A 19627-nucleotide genomic window follows, 5' to 3' on the forward strand; every position below is an offset into this window, starting at 1 on the left:
AATAGCTGAAAACTTTAAGCAACGCAAATGTCCGTCAACACGTGAACAGGTAAACAGCACAATGGAGGGCTATTTGCCAAGAGGAAAAAATGAACTATGGTTTCTCACCACATGGAAGAATCGCAAGTAATTGTGCTGAGCGAAAAAAGCCAGACTCTCATCCCCGAAAAAAGAGTACGTGCTATATAATCCATTTACAGAAAATTCAAATAGTGCAAACTAGTCTACAGTGTCAGAAAGCTGAACTTTATCACCTGAGGGGCAGGACACAGGAAGGGACAGGACAGACGTTCAAACATACATGAAAAACGTTGGGGCTGATGGATGCGTCCATTCTCATAGACACTGCGATCCTTTCAGGGGTATATGTGCATGTCAAAACTTATTGCAATGTATTCTTTAAATATGTGAAGTTTATTGTATGCTAATTTTACCCCCATAAACCTATTAAAACAAAATCACAACATATCAAAACTCTTGGAATGCAGCCAAAGCCATGCTAAAAGGGAAAGTTATAACCTAAAATATACCCATTAAAAAAGAAAAAATGCTGAATATCAACAATCTGAATGTCCATATAAAAAAGCTAGAATAAGCAGAAGGAAATCACAAAGATGAGAACAGAAATAAATGAATTAGAAGGCAGATATTCACTAAGAAAAGTCAAGAAAACCAAAGGCACAAGCTCCAAGTGCCTTGGAAAGACTAATGAGATGAATAAGCCACCAGCAGCACCAGTCTAGAACAGCAGAGTGCCCGGAGTCCCAGCTGTGCGGGGGGCTGTGAGGGAGGATCGCTACAGCCCAGGAGTTTGAGTCTGGTCTGGGCAACACAGTGAGACCTTGGTCTCAAAAAAAAAAAAAAAAAAGAGAGAAGATACAAATTGCCACTATCGGGATTGAAAAATGCACATGACTACAGATTTTATAGACATTAAGGCTAGTAGAAAGATACTATTAACAAATTCATACGGACAAACTTGAAAATTCAGATTAAATGTACCAATTCATTTTTAAAAAGGACTGAACAAAGCAGATCTAACAGGAAATAGAGAATCTGAATACTTCAACTATTTATTTTAAAAAATTAAATCTGGAAAAAAAAAAACCTTCCTAAAGAGGAAACTCCAAGCCTAGATAGAGAGCTTTAATAGTGAATTCTTCCAAACATTTAAGAAGAAATAAAACCAATGCTACATAAACTCTTGCAAATTTTTTTAAATTATTCTTTAAGTTCTGGGGTACCTGTGCAGAATGTGCAGGTTTGTTACATAGGTATACACATGTCGTGGTGGTTTGCTGCACCCATCAACCCGTCATCTAAATTAGGTATTTCTCCTCATGCTATCCCTTCCCTAGCCCCCCACCCCCTGACAGGCCCCAGTGTGTGATGTTCCCCTCCCTGGGTCCATGTGTTCTCATTGTTCAACTCCCACTTATGAGTGAGAACATGCAGTGTTTGGTTTTCTGTTCCAGTGTTAGTTTGCTGAGAATGATGTTTTCCAGCTTCATCCATGTCCCTGCAAAGGACATGAACTCATCCTTTTTTCTGGCTGCATAATATTCCATGGTGTATATGTGCCACATTTTCTTTATCCAGTCTATCACTGATGGGTCATCAGAGTGAACAGGTAACCTACAGAATGGGAGAAAATTTTTGCAATCTATCCATCTGACAAATGGCTAATGTCCAGAATCTACAAGGAACTTAAACAAATTTACAAGATAAAAGCAAACAACCGCATCAAAAAGTGGGTGAAGGATATGAACAGACACTTCTCAAAAGAAGACATTTATGCAGCCAACAAACATATGAAAAAAAGTTCATCATCACTGGTCATTAGAGAAATGCAAATCAAAACCACAATGAGATACCATCTCATGCCAGTTAGAATGGCGATTATTAAAAAGTCAGGAAACAACAGTTGCTGGAGAGGATGTGGAGAAATAGGAACACTTTTATACTGTTGGTGGGAGTGTGAATTAGCAAATATTTTTTAAAAGAGAATATACTCCTAACCCTTATGGGACCTGAATAAACCTCATACCAAAAATTAAACTGAAATACTACAACAAAAGAAAGAAATTACACATCATTTTCTTTTTTAAACATTGACCCAACATATTACCAAACTAATTCCTGTGAAATACAAAAAGAATAATATATCATGATAAAGATAAGTTTGTTTAACCCATGGTTAATTTAACATATGAAAATCAATCATCTATCATCTTAATAGATACAAAAAAGAATTTGATAAAAGTCAACACTTACTTATGATAAAAAGCAAAACCCTTAACAAATTAGGGATAGACTAGGCTTTCCTTGATCTGATAACTAGCATCTACAAAACCAAACATCCAATATTATATTTCATAGTGAAATTAAATGTGGAACACATTTGCTCTGAGTCCATGAATGAGACAAGACCTCCACTGGCCGCCTCTCTTCAACACTGGACTGAAGGATCCCAGCCCCCGAAACAAAGCACAGAAAAAGAGATTAAATGTACACGGATTGGAAGGAGAAGATAAATCTGAATATTCACAGATGACATGATTACACAAGTAGAACATCTAAAAGATACTTTGGATTCAATTAAGAAGAGTTTTTAAGAAAAAAGAGGAAGGTTCTGGTATGGGGAGCAACACACTGCTGGGTGCCAGAAGCGAGCTGTAGAGCGGAAGATGAAGATGGCACCATGTGTCTCTAAACCACAAATGGAACCGCTGATTTCTGTATGTATTTGCATTTGCTGTAATGTGTGGGAAATGTGAAGGTTACACAGCACAACTGTCCACAGCAGATGGCCCTCGAAGGGGATGAGGGTTAGAGCCAGGCAGGGCCTGGAAGGACTGGATTTTATATGGACGTGGAGGACATTGCAAGAGAAAGGCATCCAAGCTGTTCTCACGAAATCCACTACAATTGTACAAGAAAATGAAGAGCTGTGATTTCGACAGCCAGCTGGTGTATCTCATCCTCAGGGTGCTTTACAACGTCATCTCCTCCGGAGGAAACGCAGCCTCATCATATTCCTGAGAAACAGGTCTGCTGTGTCCTCCCTCCGCACATATAGACTGTCCCTCCAGGAGGTTAGACGCCTCCCCTGAAACTGGTGCAAGAGACACCGTGTGACCAAATCGGCACACGTGCAAATTGTCCCCAGAGCACATTTGGCAAAGCCCATAAAACAGGAACGCATAAACATGTCAACCAGAAAGCACCTGGCAATGTTGAAGGCATCTTGACACTGAAGCACCCCCAAGTGGCCTGTGACAGCAGCACAGCTCCCATGGGTGAGGAAACTGAGGCTGAGTGAGCTGCAGCATATGCCCCTGCCAGGCCCATGGCTCCCAGCCAGCCCTCTTCTCCCACCACGGGGCAGGCCTCTCTGATAGGGGCTGCAGCCACTGTCTCTACCCTCATGGGTGTGGCCCTGCTCTCCCCTGCCCACGAGCCCCTTTGCATCCATGAGCCCTGTGGTCAGCAGCCTTCTGAAGCCAGGCTCCTGTGGTCAGAGTCCCTTTCCACTGCCTCTTGTGGTCAGCATCCATAGCCCACCCCAGAGCTCACCCCTGAGCTGGAGCACAAACCCACCTGTGGCTTCTGTGTCCACCTTCACCACACCTATGTCCTCCTCATCTTGGGGCACGGCCTCGGCCTCCATGATGTCCTCGTACAGTCCTGCTAGCGGCATTTCCCCAATGACATCATAGATGGCTTCTCCAGGAGATGCCTCGGATCTTCCCACACCTGAGGCAAGGTGAGCATGGTCACGCACAGGCCCTCAGTGTGGACATGGCCACAGGCAAGGGAGGGCAGCAACTCCAGGCAGGAACCCCACCCAGGCAGCAGAGAGGCAGGATGCTGTGGGCTGGGATGGAGGGACCACGGCAACATAGCCAGATCTCCAGTGCCCTCCCATCCCTGGTCACCGTCCCTTGCCAGTAAGCCACATGAGGCTTCCCAGTGGGCCCCAACGTGCTACCTGGGGGAACCTTCTAGGGTTCAGCTCAGTCTTGAGGGCTGGAGGCTGATGCAGATGTCTGCCACTCTCTCTGGCCAATAAAATGAGCCCTAAGTGACACCAGCCTGCAGGCTGAAGCAACTCTGCCTTGAATCTGATCCACCATGTTGACTTCTGACCAACTTCAGTTCCCGGAAGGCCTCTAAGATTTCTGTTTTATCTACTGTTCCTTGCATAAGAGCATGCATTCACTGTAAATCCTGCCCTTAAGCAATTGTCCTACATGTCCCCTTCCCCTGGGGTATATAAGTTCTAGTTGTGAGGGATGATAATATGGGCATCCACTGTCTCAACTAGAGGCCATCCAAGGCATGGACATGGCTTGTCTTCATAAGTCCCTTTTAAGTGTCTCTTTCTAAGGAACTGGATTTGTCTGCCTCTTTCTTCAGCTTCTCAGTTCCTTGGACTTTGGGGGTAGGTCTGCATAGGCCTGACTGCTGCGGGGCACCCCGCCTGCCCGGACCCCAACACCAGGTTGGAGCTGTGAGCTGCTCTTGCTCCTGCACACCAGCTGATGGGATCAACGTGGGCTTGCGCTTACCCCTCTGCATGGCTTGTGTGACTCGAGGCAGAATCAGAAAGGCCATGAGGCCCAGAAGGAGAAGACCAAGAAGGGCTCCCAGGACAACACTGACCGCCCAGAATGTCCGAAAGGGAGCTGCAGGCAGCGGGGGGCCTGGGCCAGGCTCTGAGAAAGAAGAGGTCTTGAGCCAGCAGGGTGGCCAGGGGGGACCTGCACACCCTCAGCAAGACAGGGTGGCTCCAAGGGCCCAGCCACACCCTCTCCCTCATGGAGGACCTGCAAGTCGGAAGTGCTGGGGCGGGGGGGGGCATCTGCTGGTTTCAGCTGCTCATAGCACCCCAAAATGGCTAGTGTCCACTGGGGGTGTCTGCTTTCAAGGGACAGCCCCCTTCTTTGGTAAAACGTGGCCCCCAGGCAGATGCCAGGGCAAGTCACAAGAGGTGACCAGAGCACAGAGAATGGGAGCGGCTCAGGGAAAGTTACCCACTGCTGCTATTTTTGCTAAGGTCATCACTGTGGTTAACTGTTTGTTTTCTGCAAAGAGAACGAGGTGCAGGCTTTGGGAACCACTGAACCTGCCAACACCCAGGTGACACATACCCGAAATGAACAAGGATTGGAATAAACAAAAGGGAATTCCCAAAAAAGATTAGGGGGAAACCCCAGAGGGTGCATGGCCCAAACAGGCCTCCACAGCAAATCAGCTTAACCCAGAAAAATCCCAGGGTGGAAACCAACCCACTAACCCCTGGGCGAGCTCTCCTGCCCACCGAAGTGACAGAAGCAACACTCAAGACTGACTCCACCCCAGCGCCCTCTGCTGGCCTCATGACCGATTTCCCACCGCCCCCCACTCACCCCAGCAGCGCACGCCCGCGTCCTCCTTGTGCGCGCAGTCTCCGCGTCCCCACCGCTCCGCAGGGCAGCCCCACAGGGACGCCTCGCTGCCCCGGCACCCCACCTCGTCCAGCCACACGGGCCCGGAGCTAGGGCCAAAGGCGGCGGCCCCCAGGGCGGCGGCGGCCCGACCACAGCCCAGCTGGCGGCACACGACCTCCGCGTCCGCCAGGTCCCAGCCATCGTCGCACACGGTGCCCCAGGAGCCCGCGTGCCAGAGCTCCACGCGCCCGGAGCAGCGGTCCTCGCCCCCGCGCACGCGCAGTGCGCCCTCCTCTGGAACAGGGGCTGCGGTCACTGCGGGGGCTGGACCGGGATGGGGAGGAGGACAGGGACAAGGACAGAGGGGTACCTGGGCAGCCGAGCGAGGAGGAGCAGTTGAGGGGCTCCCCAGGGTCCTCAGGAACTTCTCCTGCCTTTTCTGCATAAGAAATTGGGACCCGTTTCTGAATTTGCAAGCTCGGCAGCTTAAATTTTGTAAAACATTTTTCATTTCCTTTTTCCCTCTGTCTCCCCAACACACCAATTTCTGCTGGCTAAAGAGAGAACTCTGTTTAAGCAAGGGATCTCCACATGGGATTACAGATTCCACAAACCGTGCCCGAGACTTCTCCAAGGGGGACGCCTCCCTGTGGGACGTCCTCAGTGGATACCGGGAAGTGCAGGGGTCCTGCTTCCCTCACTGGGGGAGATCACGGGGTCTGGGAAGACTCCAGATGTTCCCCACCCAGCCCAGAGCCTCAGAGCAGGGACCTCCCGCTTTGACCGGACCAGCACAGGGCAGACTCATCCAGAATAAGGAAAAGGGAAACTGACAGTTCATCTCCCAGGAAAGGGCCCATGCAGACACAGTGCGGGGCCCCTCAGAGACCCCTCTCCACCACCACTCCCCCCCCACACAGGTCCACCCACTCACCTGTGCACAGGACCCACGCTTCCTCTCCGCTGGAGCATGAATGCTGGTCCCAGGGGGCTGACGGGCACTGCCACAGGGACCAGTCATGCCTGTCCCTGCACTGGATGGAGCCCACCCAGAGAAACTCAGGGGCAGACCAGCTTCCTGCCCCGGCCTGCAGCTGCCCGTGGGACCCACAGCCCAGCTGCCCACACAGGACCCCCAGGGAGGCCGCACTCAGGGTCCGGCAGACACCACCCCAGGTCCCATTGTAGAAAACTTCCAGCCGCCCTGTGCATGGCTGCCTGTGGTCCTGCAGCCTCAGATCCGTGAACTCTGCAGAGAGAGAGGCCAGTCAGCAAGGCCCAGCTCGGAGTCTGGGTGGGGACGACAAGGTGGACGGGCTGCAGGACCTGAGCAGAAGACGCCGGCATCCTCCTTGTGCCTGCAGTCGTGCTGGTCCCAGCCCGCCGATGGGCACTGCCACAGCGCAGACTCGTGGCCCTGGCAGCCCAGCTCGTCCAGCCAGATGCGCCCTGCCCCGGCTCCGAAGTGTGCGGCCCCCAGGGCGCTCAGGGCGCGGCCACAGCCCAGCTGCCTGCAGACCACGTGCGCGTCCCGCAGGTCCCAGGCATCGTCACACACGGTGCCCCACGCGCCCCCGCGCAGCACCTCCACGCGCCCCGCACAGCGCCCCGGCCCCGCAGCCAGCCGCACCCTGAGGCTCCCTGTGGAGAGACAGAGTCAGGGCGCCCGGGACCCCACGGCGACGGGCCACGCGGGACGCGGTTCCGCCCTCACCGGAGCACACCACGCCGGCGTCCCGCGAGGTCCCCGCGGGCTCCTGCAGGGTCGCGGACACGTTGCACTGAGTCAGGCGGGTTTCGGTGCCCACACAGCGCACGCGGCTCAGCGCCACCTGGACCGACCCGCGCCTGGGGGGCAGGTGCGTCATAGGCTTGCTGGGCCGCTCCGCACCCGAGCTGCCGGCACACCACGCCCGCGCCGCGCAGGTCCCAGGCATCGTCCAGGACGCGGCCCCACACGCCGTCCAGGGAGACCTCCACGCGGCCGTCACAGCGGCTCTGTCCTTCCCTCAGTCGCAAGGCGTGGGGCAGACCTGGGGATGGAGACGCACGGGGGCCCAGGATGTCAGCGGGAGGGACCCAGGACCACCACCCAGCAGGGCCCGTCCCTCTGAGCCCCCTCTGTCCTTGTCCTTCCTTGCACCCCGCTGTCCATGCCTCTCACTCACCCTCCTCCTCCACCGTCCTGGCTGCACCCACCTGAGCAGACCACGGAGGCTGAGTTTCCCGGGGCACAGGCCGGGGCCCCCAGGGTGCTTACTGGGCAATTCCACAAGTAGGGCTCTGTCCCCTCACAGTGAAACGCGTCAGGCCAGATGGCAGCGCCCCCGTCCCCAAAATGGCCTCCTCGAGGTGCAGCCACCACATTGCCACAGTTGAGCTGGTGGCAGAGGACGGTGGCATCTGCTATGTCCCAGTGGGTGGCACAGAGCAGCGCCCAGGACCCCTGCACCTGGAGCTCCACGCGGCCCTCACAGCTGCTGCTGCTGCCATTGACCAGCCTGAACTCTAGGGGAGAGGAGGAGTCAGCCTGGCTTGCAGACAGCCGACCCAGAACATAGCTGTCTGTGGTCATTTCCTTCCTTCACACCCAGTGGGATGGGCACAGAGCCCAGCCTTGGTCTCACCAGCTCCCCCACCCTCCTCTGCATGGGCATCCAGCTCACACAGCTCTCTGGAAGAATTTGATCTTAGCTGCAGCCTTGGGGCACATCACTCTACACCCAGTCTCTTCCCTACGCTTCTTTCAACCAACAGAAGCAAACATCAAAAGCACCCACACCTACTGACCAGAGGCACCTTTAGGGCATGAAGGGATTTGGCAGAGAACAAGGCAGGGCTGAGCCTTCAGAGCCCACACACAGGACCTCACCTGAGCACCTGAGCCCCGCGTCGCGGCCGGGCCCACACTGGCTCCCGCGCCCCCGCGGGCAGTGGAACAGCAGCGACTCGTTTCCCGCACAGCGGAAGGCCTCCGTCCACACCGGCCCCGAGCCCCGGCCGAAGCGGGCGCCCTCGGGCCTGGACACCGCCGCCCCGCACTGCAGCTCCCGGCACACCACGTGGGCAGTGGCCAGGTCCAGGTCCAGGTCCGCATCGCAGACGGTGCCCCAGGTCAGGCCCCGCTTTACCTCCAGGCGCCCGGCGCAGGGGTGCTCGCCGCCCACCAGCCGGGCCTCGGTGTGTCCTGGGGACAGACATCCTCTCAGGAAGGAGACAGGTGTTCTCAGGTCAACAGCCTGGCCCTGAGCCTTAGACTGCAGAAGGCTTCAGCCAGCAGCCATCATCTGCATCTAGGCAGAGGGTCTGCCAAGCACAGGCAGGAACTTGCAGCCAGAGGCCCTTCCACCCTGCATCCAGAGCAGAGCAGGCGTCCTTGGCCGCATCACCAAGGTCAGGGCCAGGGTCACCTGCTGCAGGTGCCCACATATTTCACAGCCTCTGCCTGTCCAGGGCCATGACAGCAACACCCTCTGCAATCCCAGAGGCGAGGTCAGGGCACCCCTTCGTCCACTGAGCACCACCCTCTCTGGGGTACTGCAGCAGGCAGACTATCCACCTCATTTCAGCTGCTCCTCATATGCACAACAAGGCCAGGAGCTGTGAGGCCAGTGCAGCTCACACACACTTGAGGCAGGGCCGGGAAGAAGTGACCTCTACCCAACCCCGATCCATCTTAGACATGCAGAGATCACAGCAAAGGCAGCTCAGACTTGCACCAGCAGCCCTAGATGGCCTGCGGGTTCTGAGCCAGGACACCTCTATGGGGCCGCCAGAAACTCAGCTCCGCTCTGCTGAGAACCAGCGTGAGAGCTGAGGCCCTTTCCCTCAGCATGCACATGCACCACGTCTGTGCCCGTGTCATGCAAGACAGGGGGGCCCATCCGTGGGAACGCCCATCCCCCTTCTCCCTGCTCTCCCCAGGTCCAGGCCCAGCATCATCCCAAGGGTCACTGGGAACATGGGGTGGCAGCCTCACCTGAGCAGACCACTTCTGCATCCAGCCGCAGGTCGCAGCCGCTGCGGAAGTTGTTGTCCAGTCTGCAGCTGCGGATGGTGGGCTCGGTACCCCTGCAGGCCAGGTACTTCCTGACGACACCCACGTCCCGGCGCGGGGCCTGGAGCACAGGGCCGCGGCCCAGCTCCCGGCAGAACACCATGGCCTCCTCCACATGCAGGCCACAGAGGCGGTCCACCCCATTCGCGTTTCTGATCTCGGGGAGTCCCGCACAGGGGCTGCGGCCCTTCACCAGCCGGAGCTCCCGGAAGGTGCCGTCTGTGGAGCACAGGCCGGTCCTCCGTAAGGTACGGACCCAGCTGGCCGCATGGTCACTCGGCAGCTCCTTTTTCAGGGAGGACAGTGCTGGGCTGAGCCAGGGCCAGCTTCAGGGGCAGGTGACCGGGCAGTCACACAGGGCACGGGGCTCACAGTGGCCCCTGTGCCCAGCTTCATGCTCTGCTGCTCTCCTGAAACGATGGTCCTCGCAGCGTCCCTTCACACTGGGCCCCAAAATGGTAGCAGGTCCTGGCCAGGTGGGTCAGCGTCAGGACGCTATGAGGGGGTCCTCACAGCCACATAAAGTGTGAGGGACGGCTGCGGACCCTCGAGCCAGACCTCAAAGGGAAAGCGTGTACCTTTCTGTCATTTGTCTAAGAAACCATGATCAGCCACCTGTGTGGGCCTCAGGCGTCCACGACCCCGCCCCCGCCCCGCTGCCGCCCCCCCCAGCCCCCGCCCCGCTGCCGCCCCCCCCAGCCCCCGCCCCGCTGCTTGCTCTCCACTGGCTCTCCACGCCCCCACTCGGCCGCTGCCTCCCCACGCCTGGGCCGCACTCTGCTTCCTTCCTCCACTCTCTGACTCTCCCTGGCATTGGTTTTTCAACAGCTGAATCTTACAGTCAGGATAGTTCCGGTGCCAAGAGAGGAGCCCCTCCCAGAGAGAGCTCCAGACCCACAGCCTCCCCACCTGTCTCCGAGACTCCCTCCGTCCTCCGAGTCCTCCTCTCCGTCCTCCCACTCCTCCTCCTCCACAGCCCCGCCCCCTTCACTCCTCCCTACTTACTGGAGCACAGCGCGACCACCACCCATGCGTGGGGGCACGGGCTCTGGCTCCATGAGCCAAGGCTGCACTCCCAGAGGGAGGACTCGTTGCCCCGGGCAGGACACGTTGTGGAGCCAGGGCTGGGCCATCTCTCCAGGCAGCGGGAAGTACTTGGGGGCGCCCACGGCGGGGCCACAGCCTAGCTGCCTGCACACCACAGAGGCCTCTGCCAGTGTCCACTCCTGATTGCACAGGTATCCCCACGCCCCGCGGTGTCGGACCAGCACCACTCCGTCGCACGTGCTGTGTCTGTACGCCAGCCTCAGAGCACCTGGTCCACCTGCAGACAGACAGGTCCAGTTAGAGGCGCAGGAGGGAGGTGGCAGCCACGGCAGCTCTGGCGGCATCAGGGAACAGCCTGTGAGGCCTCAGCAGCAAGTCGGGTTCCTCTCACCCCACCAAGCAGTCCCAGAGAGGTGATGGGCGCGGCTCACACAGAAACCCTCACCCCATGTGTCTCCCCAGGGGCTGCTCCCCTCCCCGGCCCTCTGGAGCCCCAACATCGTGGAGGACCCCACCCCTCAGGCAAGGAAGTCCCGTGTTCTCCTGGGTCTGCAGCAGCGTGGGTCCTCCCACCCACTCTCTGCCTCCCAAGCATCATCCCCCACTTCCACTGGAGGCACTGTGGTCTCCAGCCCACCACTGTCACACCTGCCCCACCCACGTGACTGTCCACATCCCTTGGAGTGCCCCGCTCACCCCTCGCTCCTGTCTTCTGCAACCCTGGGCATCCAGGAAAACAACCCCTGCCTGCCCTCCCGCCACGCCAAACCCAGCCCCACTACTCCACCCATACCAGCTTCCAGCCAGGATCTCACCCTCCATGGTCTCCGAGCATCTCAGCTGCCGCAGCACCTTCTCTCCCACCCCCCACGGAGGCACCCCTAACCACCCTCTCCAGGCCTCTGCATCCCCACATCAACACAGCCACCCCAGGGAAAATGAAGCAACCACTAGGAGGAAGTCCATGTGGGTGGGGCTGTGTGGTCCCAGAGCAGCCTCCAGGGCCGCTGGAGGCCTCCACACCCAGAAGAGAGCCTCCCAGGTGGCAGTCAGGAGCAGAGGGGGGACCCTGCCTGGTCTAAGATGAAGACCTTTCTCTCCCACCTCCTGGGGAACCTTGAATCTCCTCCCTCTCAGTCTTCATCCATCCCTCCACACCCCCCAGCCTCCCCATCACCCTCCCCACCTGGTTCTTCTCAGGACATGGATGTGTGCTGGTGTCTGCAATTTTTTTCTTTTTTAGACAAAAGTCTCGCTCCGTCACAGGCTGGAGTGCAATGGCACGATCTCAGCTCACGCCTCCAGGGTTGAACTGATTCTCGTGCCTCAGCCTCCCGTGTAGCGGGGATTATAGGCGCCCACCACCACGACTGGCTGGTTTTTGTATTTTTAGTAGAGATGGGGTTTCACCATGTTGGCCAGGCTGATCTCGAACTCCTGACCTCAGGTGATGCGCCCGCCTCAGCCTCCCAAAGTGCTGGGATGACAGGCGTGAGCCACCACGCCTGCTATGAACGGCTTTTTATTTTATATTTTCTAAAGCTATTTCTTGTTGTAATAGAGAATTCCAGCCCTTGTGCTTGCGATCTTCTTTAACGCAAAAGCAAATCCCATCAACCCCAGGATTCTATCCATCTGTGGCCACATTGCTGCCTTTCCTTCAAATCCAAACCTCCTCTGCCCTTTCTGCAGCTGCCCACAGACTCCCACCCCACCGCTGGGGGTGCGGCTCCATCCAGCACCAGGTCACCGCCCTGCTGGGCAGCTGGACCAGCCCTGACAGTGAAGTGTTCCTCAGCCTCAAGGGCACCCTCCCCTGCCTCCCGCCCAGCCCCACACTCACATCATGGCTCCATGCCCATGTACGCAGGTCCCCGGGGCTCCCTCTCACCTCCAGCCTCTCCTGCTGTTCCTTCTAGCTGGACCCCCCTCTCTACACCTCCCTGCCCCTGACCCAGCAGCCCTTCCACATGGCTTCACACCCCAGTGTCCCCACCTGGGTGCAGCATCTCCGTGGGACCCCATGTTCAACCTCACTGCCAGATGCAGCCAACCCTCCCACCTCCTTCCCAGGACGTCAGCCCTGCTCCAGGGCACATGGATGGAGCAGCCCCTGCAGGGCCCCTCAGGACTCTGTTGATCGGGGTCATTGGGACCAGACACTGGGCCGTGTCCCTCATTTTGTCCAGGGCCTGACCCAACCCTGAGCCCTGGGTTCCGAGCAGTGGGGCTAGGGGCTGGGGGCTCCGAGGCCACAGGGATCCGGCCATGTGGAGCCACCTCCCTCCTGCCCCAGCATGTCCCACGCACTCTGGGCTGAGTGAGACCGAGGCAGATGGCAGGACACTGCAGGGACCCTCATGCCCTGGGGCCTGGGCATCGACAGAGCTGCTGCCTCCAGAAAGTTCCACGGATGAAGGAAGCAGAAACTTACCAGTGGGGACTGCCCAGAGATTGAGAAGAAGGGGCCCGAGTCCCAGGGTCCAGAGAGCTGCCCTCATGGTCCCACAGCCCTCTGGGCTTCAGCAAGCTCTCGCTGCTTAGCTGGGGCAATGGCGGAGGTCACAGCCCAGAGTCACATATACAGAGGTGGGAGCTGCCAAGGACCTCCTGGGGCCAATGGGGACAGCCACAGCCTTTCCAGAGCGAATCAGCAGCTCTGCCTCTCAGCCGTGAGCAGAGCAGCCAATGCCTTGCTGGCCTGAGCACCACCAGACGCGGGAGGGTGCAGGCCGTGGGTTTCCTCCCACACTGACAGCTGCTGATGGGACTAGACCCAACCATCAGGCAGGTGGTCCAACCTGCCCACAGCAGAGCATCAGGGAAGCCTTGCGTCTCTGCCCTCCACTCGGGCCCGTCGGCTTCAGCCATGCCACCACCACAGAAGGCAATGATGCCAGACAGCCAGGGAGGTGTCCTCTGTGCCGGCAGATGGCACTAGCAGAGTTAGGGGTAGGGGTAGGGGTAGGGTTTGAGTGGGAGTCACAGCAGCACCAGAAGAATGACACGGAAGATCTTTGCAAGAACTCTGAGAACTGAACTGTCGTTGGAACCAAAACCTTTGAGAGAAGATAAGTTAAGAATCCCTCATCATATGAAGACCCAGGGACACGACCATTTCAATAAGAGATAACAACTGTGGCCGGCACCAGGAAGACTCGGGTGTCAGAATTATCTGACAAGGATTTTAAAACAGGCATCATAAAAATGTTTCCACAACAAATTGCAAATACTCTTGAAATAAGTGGAAAAATAGAAATCTCAGCAAAGAAATAGAAGTTATAAAAATGGAACAGGCTAGGTGCGGTGGCTCACGCCTGTAATCCTAGCACTTTGGGAGGCTGAGGCGGGCAGATCACCTGAGGTCAGGAGTTCGAGACCACCCTGGCCAACATGGTGAAACCCTGTCTCTACTAAAAATACAAAAATTAGCCGGGCGTGGTGTCACTCACCTGTAGTCCCAGCTACTCAGGAGGCTGAGACAGGAGAATCGCTTGAACCCAGGAAGCAGAGGTTGCGGTGAGCTGAGATTGCACCACTGCACTCCAGCCTGGGTGACAGAGCAAGACTTTGTCTTTAAAAAAAAAAAAAAAAAAAAAATGAAACAGTGGTAAGGATGTGGAGAAATGGCAACTCTCAGATTTTGCTGGTAGACTGGAAAATGGTGCAACTGCTTTGAGAAAGTTTGGCAGTTTGTCAACATGTTAAATAAAGATACTCCTGGAAGATACCACTTGAGCCAGGAGGGGCATTTCCACTCTTGGGTACGTATCTAAGAGGAATGTAAACTTATGTCCACGCAAAAATCTCTACATGAATGTTCATGCAGCATTATTCATAGGAAAGATGGAAACAGCTCACGTGTGCATCAACTGATAAATGGATAAACAAAATGCGGTATGTCCACATTGCGGAATGTCACTCAGCCATAGAAAGGGGACGAGGCACCCACACAGGCTGGATGTGCGTCAACCTTGAAAACGCTCAGTGAGAGAAGCCAGACGTAAAAGACCACATGCTGGGTAAGATTCCATTCATATGAGATTTCCAGAATAGGCAAATCAATAGAAAAGGAAATTAGATTCGTGGTTTCCAGGGGCTAGAGGAGGAGGAAAGAGAAAAGGATGGAAAATAGTATAGTGTTTTTCTTTTATATTTTTATGTTATTTATTTATATATTCATTTATTTATTAGGAGACAGAGTCTCACTTTCTCATCCAGGCTGGAGTGCAGTGGCATGATCATAACTCACTGCAGCTTCAACTTCCTGGCCTCAAGTGATCTTCCTACCTTAGCCTCCTGAGTAGCTGGGACTATAGGTGCATGCCACCAAGTCTGGCTAATTTTTTAAATTTTTTGTAGAGATGGAAAGTCTTGCTATGTTCCCAGGCTGGTCTCAAACTCCTGGCCTCATCTGATCCTCCTACCTTGGCCTCCCAAAGTGCTGAGATTACAGGAGTGAGCCACCGCAGCCAGCTACAGGATTTCTTTTTCAGGTGATGAAAATGTTCTGAAATTAGCTAGTGGTGCTGGTCGCATAATCCTGAATATACTAAAATCCTCTGCATCACACACTTTAAGAGTGCATTTATGATATATGAATCTCAATTAAGTTGTTTTTAAAATAAATGATTATAGAACTGAAAATATAATAACTGAAATGTTAAAAACTCAATGAACAGACTAGTAGAATGGAAAAGACAGAGGATGGCACCAGTGAACTTGATGATACATCAATAGAATTTACTCAATGCAAACAGCAGAGTGAAAATAGAAAAATTTATAGAGCCTCGGGGATCTGTGGGACAATAATAACAAGACTTAATCTTTGTATCATGGGAAATTCAGGAAAGATAAGAGAGAGTGTGGGGCTGAAAATGTATTTAAAGTAACAACTACTGAAAATTCTCCAAATACGGTGAAAGTCACAAAACTACAGATTCAAGAAGCTGAGAAATCCAAAATAAGATGAATTCAAAGACATTCACACCAAGACACATCATAATTAAACTTTTGGAAACTAAAGGAAAAAAAATCCTAAAAACAGCCAGACAAAAAGGATGCACCGACTATAAAAAATGGTAATATGAATTACAGCTACTTTCTCATCTGAAATGGAAGCAAGTAGGAAGTGCTTTATCTTTAATTGACATGTAAGAATTGTACATATTTATGGGATACAGAGTGATACTTTGATACATGTATGCAATGCATAACGATCAAATCAGGGTAAGTACCAAACCCATCGAACATTTACCATTCATCTGTTGGGAACATTCAAAATCCTCTCTGCTAGCTATTTGAAAATACACAACAAGTTATTTTGAATTATAGTCACCCTACAGAGCTATAGAACACTGGAACTTATTCCTCTGTAACTTTGTATTTATTAAACAACTTCTCCCTGTCTGCTTCTCCCCTAACCCTTCCCAGTCTCTAGTAACCCTAATTCTACTCTACTAATATGAGGTCAATTTCTTAGTCCCGACATGTGAGTGACAACTAGCAGTATTGCGGTATTGATATTTTTGTACTTGATTTATTGCACTTAATAGAATGTCCTACATGCACACACTGCCACAAATGGCAAGATTTCTTTTTTTTTTTTGAGATGGAGTTTCACTCTTGTTGCCCAGGCTGGAGTGCAATGGTGCAGGCTCGGCTCACTGCAACTTCCACCTTCCATGTTCAAACGATTCTTCTGCCTCAGCCTCCTGAGTAGCTGAGATTACAGGCACATGGCAACATGCTCAGCTAATTTTTGTATTTTTAGTAGAGACAGGGTTTCGCCATGTTGGCCAGGCTGGTCTTGAAATCCTGACCTCAGGTGATCCACCTGCCTTGGCCTCCCAAAGTGCTGAGATTACAGGTTTCTTTAATTTACTTATTTTTTTTTTGAGACACCCCCAGGGTCTCATTCTGTGGCCCAGGTTGGAGTGCAGTGGCATGATCTTGACTCACTACAACCTCTGCCTCCTGGACTCAAGCAATCCCCCCACCTCAGTCTCCCTAGTAGCTGGGACCACAGGTGCATGCCACCACATCCAGCTAATTTGTTTGTTTTTTTTGTAGAGATGGGGTTTTGCCATGTTGCCCAGGCTGGTCTCAAACTCCAGGACTCAAGCCATCCACCAGTCTTGGCCTCCCAAAGTGCTGGGATTACAGGTGTTAGCCACCATGCCCTGCCTATTTCATTCTTTTTTATGGCTTAATAGTATTCCATTGTGTATATATATTACATTTCCTTTATATAGTTATCTATTCATGAACACTTAGGTTGATTCCATGTCTTGTCTATTGTGAATAGCACTGCAGTGAACATGGGGGTGCAGATATCTCTTCAATTCACTGATTTCCCTTCCTTTGGATAAATACCCAGTAGTGGGATTGCTGGATTATATGGTCATTCTATGTTTATTTTTTTGAGGAAACCCCATACTGTTTTCCATAATGGCTGTACTAATTTACATTCCCACCAACAGTGTGTAAGTTTTACCATTTCTCTGCATTCTCACCAGCATTTGTTACTGTTTGTCTTTTAGATAAAAGCCCTTCAAACTTGGGTGAGATGATATCTTATTGTGGTTTCAATATGCATTTCTCTGCTAATTAGTGATGTCGAGCTTTTTTCCATATATTTTGGCTCTTTGTATGTTTTCTATTGAGAAATGCCTATTCAGAAACTTTCACCCATTTTTTATCGACTTAATTTTTTTTTTTTTTTTTGCTATTCAATTGTTTGAATTCCTTATATATTATGATTATTCACTCCTGGTCAGATGGATAATTTGTGAATATTTTCTCCCATTCTGTTGGTTGTCACCTTGTTGTTTGTTTCCTGTGCTGTGCAGAGCAATTTTAGGTTGATATATGCCCATTTGTCCATTTTTGCTTTCATTACCAGTGCTTCTGAAGTTTTGTTCATAAAATCTTTGCCCAAACCAATGTCCTGACTCATTTCCCCTATATTTTCTTCTGGTAGTATTATAGTTTGGATCTTACATTTAAGTCTTTAATCCATTTTGAGTTGATTTTTATATGGTGAAAGATAAGAGGCCTAGTTTTATTTTCTGCATAGGAATATCCACTTTTCCCGGCACCATTTATTGAAGAGGGTGTACTTTCCCCAAGTGTGTTCTTGGCACTTTTGTCAAAAGTCAGTTAGGGCTAATGTGGATTTGTTTATGGGTTCTGCATTTTGTTCACCTGCCCTGTGTGTCTGTTTTCATACCAGTACCATGCTGTTTTGGTTACTATAGCTTTGTAGTATGTTTTGAACCCAGGTAGTGTGATTCCTCCAACTTTGCTCTTTTTGGTCAGGATTGTTTTAGCTATTCAGGGTCTTGTGGTTTCATAGGAATTTTAGGAATCTTTTTTCTATTTCAGTGAAGAATGTAATTTATATTTTGATAGGAATTGCATTGAATCTACAGATTGTGTGGATAATATGGTTATTTGGACAATACTAATTCTTCCAATTCATGAACATAGGATGTCTTTTCTTTCTTTTGTGTCATGTTCAATTTCTTACATCAGTGTTTTGTAGTTTTCATTGTAGAGATCTTTTAACTCCTTGGTTAAATTTATTCCTGGGGGTGGGGGTTTGTAGCTATTTTGAATGGGAATGCTTTCTTAATTTCTTTTTTAGGTAGTTTGTTATCATTGCATAGAAATGCTATGGATTTGTGTTTGTTGATTTTGTATTCTGCAACTTTACTGAATATATTTATCAGTACTAAAAGTTTTGGGTGGAGTCTTAAGGTTTTTCTACATATAAAATTATGTCATCTGCAAACAGGGACAACTCGACTTCCTCATTTCCAATTTGGATGCCTTTTATTTCTTTTGTCTAACTGTTCTGGCTAGAACCTTCAGTACTATGTTGAATAAGAATGCTGAAAGTAGACATCCTTGTCTTGTTCCAGTTCTTAAAGAAAAAGCTTTCTACTTTTCCCTCAATCAGTATGATTTTGGCTGTGGGTTTGTCATATATGGCCTTTTTTTGTATTGAGGTACATTCCTTCTATACCTAATTTGTTAAGAATTTTTATCATGAAGGGATGTTGATTTGATTAAATGCTTTTCCTGCATCTCCTAAGATGATCATATGGTTTCTGTCCATTCTGCTGTTGTGACGTACCACATTTATTGATTTTCATATATTGAACCATCCTTGCATTCCTGAAATAAATCCCACTTGATCATGGTGTATAATCTTTTTGATATGCTGTTGGATTTGGCTTGTTAGTATTTTGTTGAGAATTTTTACATCTATTTTCACCAGGGATATTGGCCTATAGTTTTCTCTTTTAGTTGTGTCCTTGTCTGGTTTTGGTGCCAGGGTAATTCTGGCCTCATAGAATGAGTTTGGACAAATTCCACCCCCACACCCCCCGCCTTCAAGTTTCTGGAATAGTTGGAGAAGAGTTAGCATTTTTTCTTTTTAAAGATTGGTAGAATTCAGCTGTGAAGCCATGCAGTCCTGGTCTTTTCTTTTTTGGGGACTTTTTATTACTGATTCAATCTCATTACTCATTAATGGTCTGTTCATGTTTTGTATTTCTTCTTGGTTCAGTCATGGTAAGTTATATGTGTCCAGGAGTTTATCCATTTTCTCTAGATTTTCCAACTTGTTGCATGTAGCTGTTCTTAATGATCTCTGATGTTTCTTTATATTTCTGTGGTATGAGTTATAATGTCTCCTTTTTTGTCTCTAATTGTATTTGTTGGAGTCATCTTTATTTGTCTTAGTCTAGCTAATGATGTGTTAATTTTGATAATCTTTTCAAAAACCTGACTTTGTTTTGTTGATCTTTTGTATTCTTTTTTAGTCTCTATTTCATTTAGTTCTGCTCTCATCTTTATTATTTCTTTCCTGCTACTAATCTTGGGTTTATTTTGCTCTTGCTTTCCCATGTCCCTTGAAGTACAATGTTAGATTATTTATTTGAAATGTTTATCTTTTTTGTTGTAGATGTTTGTTGCCATAAACTTCCTTCTGAGTACAGCTTTTGCTGTATCCCATAGGTTTTGGTATGTTGTGTTTCTATTTTTATTTGTTTCAATAAATTTTTTATTTTCTTCTTAATTT

General features: G+C 51.1%; 1 protein-coding gene across 1 annotated transcript; it reads right to left on the reverse strand.

The window, feature by feature from the left end:
• Window positions 1-1202: 1202 nt before the first annotated feature.
• SCART1 (scavenger receptor family member expressed on T cells 1) lies at window positions 1203-13037 on the reverse strand. Its single transcript, XM_055244504.2, is given in 15 exon segments — window positions 1203-3115; window positions 3601-3756; window positions 4572-4718; window positions 5412-5726; window positions 5803-5871; window positions 6367-6681; window positions 6759-7014; window positions 7016-7279; window positions 7281-7465; window positions 7632-7940; window positions 8305-8619; window positions 9412-9708; window positions 10495-10588; window positions 10590-10813; window positions 12971-13037. Coding segments are annotated over 15 exon segments (3135 nt in total). The 3' UTR covers window positions 1203-2993.
• Window positions 13038-19627: the final 6590 nt, after the last annotated feature.

The sequence above is a fragment of the Symphalangus syndactylus genome, chromosome 2 (assembly GCF_028878055.3).
Source record: "Symphalangus syndactylus isolate Jambi chromosome 2, NHGRI_mSymSyn1-v2.1_pri, whole genome shotgun sequence".
NCBI classification, from domain to species: Eukaryota; Metazoa; Chordata; class Mammalia; order Primates; family Hylobatidae; genus Symphalangus; species Symphalangus syndactylus.